The following is a 10761-nucleotide window of genomic DNA, read 5'->3' as shown; positions in this document are numbered from 1 at the left end:
CAGCCTCCTGAGTAGCTGGGATTACAGGCACGCACCACCATGCCTGGCTAATTTTTTGTATATTTAGTAGGGAGGGGGTTTCACCGTGTTGGCCAGGTTGGTCTCAAACTCCTGACCTCGTGATCTGCCTGCCTTGGCCTCCCAGCGAGCTGAGATTACAGGCGTGAGCCACTGTTCTCGGCCCAACAACAACCATTAATTATTTCTCGTTTGCAGGCCAGCTGGGAAGTTACACTGACCACTTGGGTGGGCTCTCCGATGTGTCTGTGGTCAGCTGGTGGATTGACTGAGTACTGCAGAGTCCCCACGGCCCAGGCTGGCTCAGCTCGGTGCTGCCCTGCATGCAGCCAGCCAACCCAAGCTTGTGTTCATGGTGGGGTGTTGTTCTGAGGGGCGGGAAGGAAGCACTCCAGGCTTTGCCCTGTCACCCATGGCTCTTTACTCCTTCCATTGCTTGTCTTTCCATTCCTCTGAACTGCATTCTGGGCTGTTTCCTCAGATTTTATCTTCTAGTTAGCTATTATTTTTTTAGATGCTTTTGCAATTAAAAGTAATTGCAGGTCATGCCTGGTGGCTCATGCCTGTAATCCCAGCACTTTGGAAGGCCAAGGCAAAGGGTTCATTTGAGGTCAGGGGGTTGAGACCAGTCTGACCAACGTGGTAAAACCCTGTCTCCACAAAAAATACAAAAAAATTGTAGCCAGGTTTCATGGTGTGTGCCTGTAATCCCAGCTACGTAGGAGGCTGAAGCAGGAGAATGGCTTGAACTGGGGAGGCGGAAGTGGCAGTGAGCCAAGATCGTGCCATCGCACTCCAGCCTGAGTGACAAGAACGAAACTCCATCTCAAAAAAAAAGCATAATACTCATTGTAATTGCATATTCTCTTATAAATAATATAACTATCCCCAATGTATTCCTGTATTATATTTTATTTTTAAAAGTTTGTTATTGTTTTGGTCTAAAACAATGTACTTCATAAGAAGAAACAGTGGTTACATGTAAGGGCTTGATTATATAAAGAAGTTGTATTACTGCATACCCATTAGAATTACTGCTATTAGAAAAATAGAAAATAACAAGTGTTGAAGAAATGGGGAGACTGGAACTCCTGTCTACTGTTGTGCGATTGTAAAACGGCACAGCCACTGTGGAAAACAGTGTGGCAGTTCCTCAAAAACTCTCAGAATGACCGTATCACTTAGCAGTTCTTCTGGAAGATATGTTTAAAAGAATTGAAAGCAGAGTCTTGAAAAGATATTTGTACCCACGTGTTTAAAACAGTATTCTTCACAATAGACAAAGGGTGGACGCCACCCGATGTCCGTCAATGGATGAACGGATAAGTAAAATGTGGTAAATACATACAATGGAAGATTGTTTAGCCTTAAAAAGTGAGGAATTTCAGACGCATGCTACAAGATGGTTGAACCTTGAAGACACTGTGCTAAGTAAAAGAAAGCAGTCACCAAAAGACAGACACTTTTCTTTTTTTGAGACAGAGTCTTGCTCTGTCACCAGTTTGGAGTGCAGTGCATGATCTCGGCTCCCTGCAGCTTCCACCTCCCAGGGTTCAAGCAATTCTCCTGCCTCAGCCTCCTGAGTGGCTGGGATTACAGGAGTCCACTACCACGCCCAGCTACTTTTTGCATTTTTAGTACAGACAGTGTTTCACCATGTTGGCCAGGATGGTCTCAATCTCCTGACTTCGTGATCCGTCCACCTCTGCCTCCCAAAGTGCTGGGATTACAGATGTGAGCCACTGCACCTGGACAAGACGGATTCTTTATATGAGGTATCTAGGGTAGTCAGACTCATAGAAACAGAAAGTAGAATGGTGAGTTCCGGCGCCTGAGAAGAGAAGGGGAATTGTGGTTTAATGAGTGTAGAGTTTCAGTTTTACAAAATGAAAAAGTTTTGGAGACTGCTCGCACCACAATGTGAGGATATTTAACACTATTAAACTGTACACTTAAACATGGTTACGATAAGCAGATGCAGTGGCTCACACTTGTAATCCCAGCACTTTGGGAGGCTGAGGTGGTTGGATCACCTGAGGTCAGGAGTTCGAGACCAGCCTGGCCAACATGGTGAAACCCCATCTTTACTAAAACTACAAAAATTAGCCAAGTGTGGTGGCAGGTGCCTGTAATCCCAGCTACTTGGGAGGCTGAGGCAGAAGAATTGCTTGAACCTGAGAGGTAGAGGTTGCAGTGAGCTGAGATCTACCATTGCACTCTAGCATGAGCAACAAGAGCAAAACTCCTTCTCAAAAAAAGAGAAAGAAACATGGTTAGGATAGTATATTTTATGTTGTATGTATTTTACCAAAATTAAAAAAGAAGTTAAAACAAGACCAAGTACACAACTATAGTCTGACATCTGTAGTAGGAGTGGGCCAGGCAGAATAGAAAATTCCCAAAGGCCCTTTAAAATACTCTGGTGAGATACCACTTAGCCCGGGGCCTGGTGGCCAGGCTGGCTCTCTCCTTTCCAATCCGATGCCTCTCGCACAAACGCACTCTGCCAGATCATCGGTCAGGCGGAGAAGCATCCTAGCTTGATGCCCTCTTTGTATTTACTGGAGCTGGAGGTACTGGAGCAGCACTGTATCTCTTGCGTCTGGCATTGTTCAATCCAGATGTTAGTTGGGACAGAAAGAATAACCCAGCGCCCTGGGACAAACTGGGTCCCGATGATCGATACAGGTTCTACTCAGTCAATGTGGACTACAGCAAACTCAAGAAAGAAGCTCCAGATTTCTGAATGAAATGTTTCACTATAAAGCTGCTTTAGAATGAAAGTCTTCCAGAAGCCATCCACACCGTTTTCTCCTTAGCCAGGAAATAGTTCTCCTCTAAATGCATAAAATCATGTTGATGTCATCTATTGGAGATTACACCGATTAATAAATAACTGAAACTTGAAAAGCAAAAAAAATACACTGGCAACCACTCTACAGTGCTCCCATCCACCAAATAAACTATTTTCTTTTTTTTTTGAGATGGAATTTTGCTCTTGCTGCCCAAGCTGGAGTGCTCAGCTCACTGCAACCTCTGCCTCCCGGGTTCAAGTGATTCTCCTGCCTCAGCCTCCTGAGTAGCTGGGATTACAGGCACATACCACCATGCCCAGCTAATTTTTCGTATTTTTAGTAGAAAAGGGTTTCATCATGTTGGCCAGGCTGGTCTTGAACTCCTAACTTCAGATGATCCACCTTCCTTGGCCTCCCAAAGTATAGGGATTACTGTGCCCAGCCCGAATAAACTTTAGATCTGAGATGCCAGAAGATGCCACTTGGTTCCAATTCTACAAACTTTGGAATTAAGCCAGGGAAAGAAGTAAAAAGTTTTTAAAAACATAGTGTTTCCATACAGGACAGTAGGATTTAGGAAGCCCCAGGCTTATCTGCAAACTTTTCCCTCCTTCCAAAGATGAATGCTGTAAAACACTTGTATTAGTAATACTTCAGTACTGTACCAACGTCTAGACCAGCGTCTTTCCACTCCGGGGAACACAAGTTCCCTGTTAGTTGTTTTCTAGTATTTCACTGGTTTTTGATAACGTCATTTTATTGCTCCAGGATTATTTGTTTTTTTAATTCTTTGAGCAGTTCTTAGTCAAAACTTATGAAAACTCAAATAAATATATATATACTGAGTTTCCTTTGCCTTATTTTTGTTTGTTTGTTTGTTTGGTTGGTTTTTTTTTTTTTTTGAGACAGAGTTTTGCTCTCTTTGCCCAGGGTGCAGTGCAATGGTGTGATCTCAGCTCATCATTACCTCCAACTCCCGGGTAAAAGTGATTCTCTTGCCTCAGCCTTCTAAGTAGCTGGGATTACAGGCATGAGCCACCATGCCCGGCTAATTTTGTATTTTTAGTAGAGATGAGCTTTCTCCATGTTGGTCAGGCTGGTCTCGAACTCCTGACCTCAGGTGATCTGCCCACCTCAGCCTCCCAAAGTGCTGGGATCATTGGCATGAGCCACCGCATGCAGCCGCCTTATGTTTAAAAAAACTCTTTTGGAAAACCTTCTGACAGGTTAGAGTTGCTGATCTGATTGATAGGCTTGCTCCTGGCCAGTTTTCTATTGGTTACTGAAGCTGGCTATGGTTCTCCAAAACCCATGTTCATAGAGGTGAGCTGCAGGAACCTCATTGATCTGTACTTGCTTTTATCCTAAAGTTTCACAGAGGTGATATGTGACATTCTGCCTCAGAAAGAGTTGCAATTGTTAAGGACAATATTGTATTTCCTTTGTGTTTTGGCCCCATTTGCACTTCTTACAGAATTTTACTTGTCTCTATGCCAAACAGCTGATGGACTTTGAAATCGTTCTACAATTTTCATCTTTTGATACTTCTAGCTCATTGCGTTTTAAAAACATAGGCTCCCTTGGGGAAAAAAGCCACAGAATGCTCCTAGTATCTTCTGCAAATAAAGGACCCACCCAAAAAATTCAGGTGATTCTTTAAAGTCTCATGTTCCTCACTCAGAGGGTTCTGATGACTATGTTTGCAAAACCACCCCAGAAACTTCCGGTGGCCTGGCAGGACCTTTGAACAAGATCATCTTAGCAAAGCAAAGCAAAGGACAGGGCTGCTCTGTTCAGAACGCAATAGCAGATAAGAGAGGCTGAACTTTGCCGGCCTTCTATTTGGCAGTCCTACAGAGTGCATCCCTTTCCTTTTCTGAGAGAGGCAAAGGACGATTTCACCCAGAAGGCCGTGCACGTTTGCTTGGACATCTAGGTCATGACCTTGACCTTGGGAAAGCCAGAGTGGCCTACCTGAAACGGTCCAATTCCCCAGCATCGTGGATGCATCCCCATGTCCCTCAAGATGTCTGTTCAGATCTAAGCTGTCCGTAGTGTTCAGGGAAAGCAGGGGTAGCTCAAGAATTTCTCTGTCAAGAGTTTTAGGGCTGCAAGCCTAGTAGGAACGTGGTGGTGGGAAGGTTGGAAGTACTCTATTTTGACTTTGAATTTGATTTCATAACTTATTAGAAGGATAGTCAGATGCGAAATGGAACTGTTAACAGCATGTATTGAGAGGGCGGGAAGAGCTTCTGCAAAGCCCCAGACCTGAACGCCTACTCCTGAGTGGGAAACCCCTGCACGGATGGGAGCGCTCCCTAACTCATCCAGAAGTAAAATATTATGGCCTGTGTTCCAAAAATGCCGCCACTCATGATGGCAAGTCTTGCACGTTTGCAGCCTTGAGAGCCGAACCCCAGGCAGAGGTACCGCGCGGGCTTGGATTAACAGGGATCTGCCCGGGGTCCAGATGGCCAAGGTGAGGAGGGTTGGAGCTGGCGGGGCGGGGCCTGAGGGGAGGGGCCGCAGCGGTGGGCGGGGTTAGAGGGCGGAATTGAAGGCGGTGGGGCGGGGAGAGGCGGGGCTGGATGGGGAGGGGCTGGAGAAATGGGCGGGGTTAGAGAGCGGGATTGAAGCCCGCGGGGAAGGGCGGGGTAGGCGGGCAGGGAGTGGGCGGGGCCGGCGGGCGGGGCGGGGCGCGGCGCCCCGGCTCAGATTCGGAGCAGGACGGCGGGCGGCACTAGAGGGAGCTGCGGCCGCGCCCGCCCAGCCGCGCCGGCCGGGCCCGGAGCGCCGCCTCCCCAGCCAGTGCCGCCGCTATGGCGGAGGACAGCGAGTCTGCGGCCAGCCAGCAGAGCCTGGAACTGGACGACCAGGACACGTGTGGGATAGACGGGGACAATGAGGAGGAGACGGAGCACGCCAAAGGGTAGGGGCGGTGCGCGGGCGCAGTGGGCGCGACAGGGCGGGGACCGCGCGCGCCAGGGGCTCCCGCTCGGGTGCCGGCTCCCAGGACCGGGGGCCCCTGGGCCGCTCCGTCCCGCGATGGCTTCGCAGCGGCGCGGAGCCCATGGTGAGGTCCGGGGCGCGCGGCTCCGGAAGAGGACAGTGTGCGGGGAGGTGAGGCCCGTGGTGGGCGGGGAGGCTGGGGCCCGCGCGGGAACGGCCGACGCGACTGTCACCTGCCGCGCGCCCCCGGCCGGCCTCGCCCATCCCCGCTGGCGGCCTGGCCCCAGAGGCGCGTGCTACCTCGCCCGCGGGTGGCACTGATGGGCGCGGAGGAGAGGCGCGCCGCCCTTCCCTTTGTGGTGGACGCAGCCTGGGGTAGGAGGTCCCCCTCCTCTGCCCCCTGCCATCCTTGTTAAGTCCCTTCAGACTCCCTTTCCGCAGCCGCCACCCGAAACGAATGGGCAAACGTGAGGGTGGAGCGGCATGGAGGTGCCCCTGGTGGTGTCTGAGCTGCCGGCGGCGAACTGCGCAAAGTTCTGCCTCCTCGGCCGGGTCGAAGGAGCCGAAGGGATCCTGGGCCCGGCTCCTGCTGGGGACACCCGGCTTTGCACGCCTCGGGTGTCCCTAGAGCTCTTCAGAGCAGGGCCGACCCCCTAAACCCGGCTCTCGCTGACCTGGCGGCATCCAGTTTGCAAAGCTGGTATTTGATCTCCCAAACTCAATTCACCAGTCCTTTTCACACTCGATTGGGTTTCTTAATCGTTTGCATTTGCCCCCTTTCTCCCCTGCAGACTTGATTTGCTCTTCTGTTAGAGAAAAGATTGCTTCAGGTGAAGGCCGGTGCTGATGCTCTTTTTAGGGGCAGGGGGTCATTTTAAATAAAAACTGGTGTCCTTTTAAAGTGGTGTTTGCATTACCCTTTTACCCTATTGGATTCAAACTATGCACTGGTCCAGAGCGGTTCTTGCTTACACGCTTAGAAGTGAGATTTTTCAAACCATGGTGAGTGTTGGAGAAGTGGGTCAGCTTAAAAAACATGATAGGGAGGCCTGAGTCCCAGATGGCTTAGTTCATGGAGAGATTTTTGAAATGATTGATGATTGAAAGTGTAAATCCCTTGCATTCTACTTGTCTACTTGTCTATAAATATTAAAATTCTACTTGTCTATAAAAATTTAATATTTATTAAATATTAAAGAAGTGGACTTTTTACTGACCTCTAATTCATTATAAAATAGTCACAAGAAATCAAGGAAAATAAAAACTATGTGTATCTCCCATTTCCAAGTTTTTCTTTTTTTGCTGTGAATACTTAAGTGGCAGCTGCAAGAAAGGCATGTTCGAGTCTAGAATATTTTTTTTAAGAGAGGAAAGGAAATTGGACGGCAATCTGAACCTGAGTTCTGTTTGTGCAGCGATAGAAATTTGCTTGTGACAGACAGCTAAATACAAATATGTTTTGAAACAGTAGTTCTAGTGCCAGATATGGGACCTGGTGCAGATGCAAGCTGATGGATTAACTTCAGTACCTGTGTTACCTTTCTGCAGAGACCCTGGTCAAGTTTTCTCTACTGTAATTTCTGTTTATTGTTACTCTTTTGATTGATACTCTAGCTTCGGGGCTTGATTAGGACTTCTTTGCTTACACTGTTACAAATGTTCATGGTACAAAGAATTCCTCATCTGTGTGCCCATTGATCTAAACCTGTCCCCTGACACCTTTCAAGAAGCTAAATAAAGTTCCCAGAGTAGCAGCACCCAGAGCCATCTGTGCTGCCTGCAGGAATTTTCAGTTGTGTCTGTTAGCACATTCATTATATATTAGCAAGGTTAATCAAAATTGAGGGATGCCCCATGGACTGAAATGCTTTTACCAATAGCAGATAACGTTAATAGCTTCTAGTGGGAAAAGATTGACATAATGGTTATATTGTACTCTATTTAAATGTAAGGAGAGTAAGAAAACTCCCATGTCTGCTCTTGCTGGATTGCCTTTTTGGGTTTGAATTTAGACAATGTGTGCCAAGTCTGGGGGAGTAGTTGTGTTTTCTTCGGCTCTTTTACTGATGATATCGCAGGACAAACCTAGGTTTTCTTTAAGTAGCTCAACTTTGGAAATGTTAAAATTTGAAAGACTCTTTCTCTACTTGGCCTCTTCATTCCCATCAGTTTAAATAAATAACAAATAATGAGCCTTTGGATGAATCAGTAAGAACATGTTTCACCTTTTAAAGGCAGTTTGTCAATTTGAGGCCACCAGGCAGCAGCCAGTGCAGAGCGGTAATTTACTGAATAGTGCCCTTGAGGCCTGAAAGGATTCATTTACCCCACCACTCACCATCATGTATTTGTTAGTCGTTTTAGATATATTAAGTTGAAACTAGAGCCTCAAATAAGAGCAAAATACCTAATTAGAGTACTGTTTTATACGAAAAAATATATATGTAAATATGTAGAACTGCATATGCTTTTCTTTTATTATCATGGAATTTCCTCATCGACTAAAAAGCATATTTCGTTTCATAGATAATGCTGAGTCCATGAATGAAATATAAGATGTTTTATGATTAATTAAAGCAATGGCATAATTATATAAAACACTTGAGTCTCACTGTGTTTATATATTGTTTTTCATGAAAAATACACTCTTTTTTTTTCTGAGATGTAGTCTTGTTCTGTCGCCCAAGCTGGAGTGCAGTGGTGCCATCTCAGCTCACTGTAACCTTCGACTCCTGGGTTCAAGCAATTCTCCTGCCTCAGCCTCCCGAGTAGCTGGGATTACAGGCACGTGCCAGCACACTCAACTAATTTTTGTATGTTTAGTAGAGATCGGGTTTCACCATGTTGGCCAGGCTGGTCTCCGTCTCCTGACCTCAAGTGATGCACCCACCTTGGTGTTTCAGTGCTGGAATTACAGGTGTGAGTTACTACCCCCAGCCAGGAGGGTGAATTTCCCAGGAGCTTTCACGGTTGGATCTGAGGTTAGGATGCTCAAGGATCTTTAATACTTCCCTCATTTTGCTGTGTTCTTGCCTTCCGTTACTTTCTTCTGAAGGGCTTCAGGGAAACCACTGAGGACAGGGCAAATCGTTGAATCATTTAAAACCTACTTTCTTCTTCTCACTGTCCTTTTGATGTACGGCCTCTCCATTTGTAAAATACATTTGGTCTTGGTCATGGTCTCTTACTGAGCTAATGTTATTGTCCATTGTTGGAGACAGAGTGAAATATAACTGGTGTTTTCATAACAAAACCACATCTCTCGCCTTGCTTTACCAACACTGACTTCCAGCGTGCATACTTCCGGTCAAATAGATGTTTCTCACAGCTTTCCCTTATGAGAGCTTTCCCCTCAATATTCACTGGAAGCAGCTTCTAAGAAGATTTATACAAGAACTAAAATAAACATAGATGAGTATGTCTTTGTTGGCAAATATGAGACTAAGTTAGTCCCTGGAGTAGACATGAAATAGTTTTAGTATTTAAGAGTTAAGACGTTTTTAAGAGTTTTTTTGTTTTAGAAAGATTGAAGATCTGGTATCGGACAAAGATGAAACTTTGGAATTCTATTCACAAAGAACATAACCTGTCTTTTACCACCGCCAGTTCAGGGGAAAAAAAGTGGAAGTTCTTCTTTGGACACTATGTTGTTTTATCTGACTATCTATCATTGAAATTAAGTTGGGAACTCCCCCTTAGCTGTATGGGATCTGTGGGAAAATACAGAAACGTATTATGACTTGCAATAGATTTTTCTTGTGGAAAATTTAGGGATAACTCAAAGCTGGCCTTTCTGAAATTTGATCTCTTATCAACTGTATACATCTAAATGGAAAAATGGATTAACAACAGTCTTTGCCCTAGGAACCTCCTCAACTCAAGAACTATAGTTTGAAATGATCAAATATCTGCTAAGACTTGCATCTGAATTGGTGTTGTCACCCTTTGACCCAAAATAAACTTTTTCCAGGGTTGTCTAAATATGGGACACATACTTTGCCATCTTTGTTTATTAGCACAAATGTACAGTGTACATCTATACTAGTTAAAAACCACTTTATTTTAATTGAACCAAGTTCTACTCCAAGGTCAAGAAACTGATTTGTTATTTCATTTGAAAACATGTTAATAACTTTTATCTGTGATAAGGGAAAAATATGCTTATTCAGAAATCAAACAATAGGGCCAGCTGTGGTGGCTCATTGCCTGTCATCCCAGTGCTTTGGGAGGCCAAGGATTGCTTAAGGCCAAGAGTTCAAGATCAGCCTGGGCCACATAGCAAGACCCTATCTCTACAAAATAAAGAATGAGCCTGTCGTTCCAGCTACTTGGGAGGCTGAGATGGGAGGATCGCTTTAGCCCAGTGAGCTGTGATTGTACTACTGTACTCCAGCCTGGGCAACAGAATGAGACTCTGTCTAAAAATATACATATATATATATATTTATACATCTTATATGTATGTATTTATCATATGTAAATATCAAATATATAGATATATAAATATCAAATTATATAGAGATATATAGTATCAAATATATATAGAGAGATAATATCAAACATAGGTATATCAAATAGATATAAATATAAAGGGGTAAATATATATATATATATATGTATGTATATGTATATATAAAACAATAAGGTATATAAAGTAGAGTGAAAGCCCCTGGTCACCTAATTGCCTAAAGATGCAACCACTAACAGTTAGACTCACATTTTAACAGGTGTTGTGTGTTTAGCAGCACTGGGATCTTGCTGTACCCGGGTGTGTTTGTTACCATGTATCTTTCACTGGTACTTAGTGTTGTCTGCTGGAACTTTCTGGGGTGATAGTAATCTAGCTGGCAGTCATCAGCACATGGAGCACTTGAAATGTGGCAAAGTGTGACTGAGGAGCTGAAAGCTTTATTTTATTTGAGTTGATTTAAATTTAAATAGCCCCATGTGACTGGTGCCTATGATACTGGACAGTTCAGATCATATTCAGTGTGAATTT

The 10761-nt window shown here is 45.0% G+C and overlaps 1 protein-coding gene and 1 pseudogene across 5 annotated transcripts in view; both read left to right on the top strand.

The window, feature by feature from the left end:
• The first annotated feature begins 1328 nt into the window (after nucleotides 1-1328).
• Nucleotides 1329-2911, top strand: LOC144577182 (cytochrome c oxidase subunit NDUFA4 pseudogene; annotated as a pseudogene).
• Nucleotides 2912-5532: 2621 nt separating this feature from the next.
• NMT2 (N-myristoyltransferase 2) overlaps nucleotides 5533-10761 on the top strand; it is a 63114-nt gene continuing 57885 nt past the window's right edge. For 4 of the 5 annotated variants that reach the window (XM_035306844.3, XM_035306840.3, XM_078329519.1 and 1 more), the window contains exon 1: nucleotides 5533-5742. In XM_035306844.3, coding sequence (XP_035162735.1) covers nucleotides 5633-5742 — 110 coding nt within the window. In that variant the 5' untranslated portion in view covers nucleotides 5533-5632. Of the gene's footprint in view, nucleotides 5743-5792; nucleotides 5934-10761 lie in introns of those variants that run through there. The other variant, XM_035306842.3, reaches the window with a different exon arrangement.

This window comes from Callithrix jacchus, chromosome 7 (assembly GCF_049354715.1).
Source record: "Callithrix jacchus isolate 240 chromosome 7, calJac240_pri, whole genome shotgun sequence".
In the NCBI taxonomy this organism is placed as follows: Eukaryota; Metazoa; Chordata; class Mammalia; order Primates; family Cebidae; genus Callithrix; species Callithrix jacchus.
Note: the sequence above shows the minus strand (reverse complement) of the source record. Positions and strands in the feature narration are given on the sequence as shown.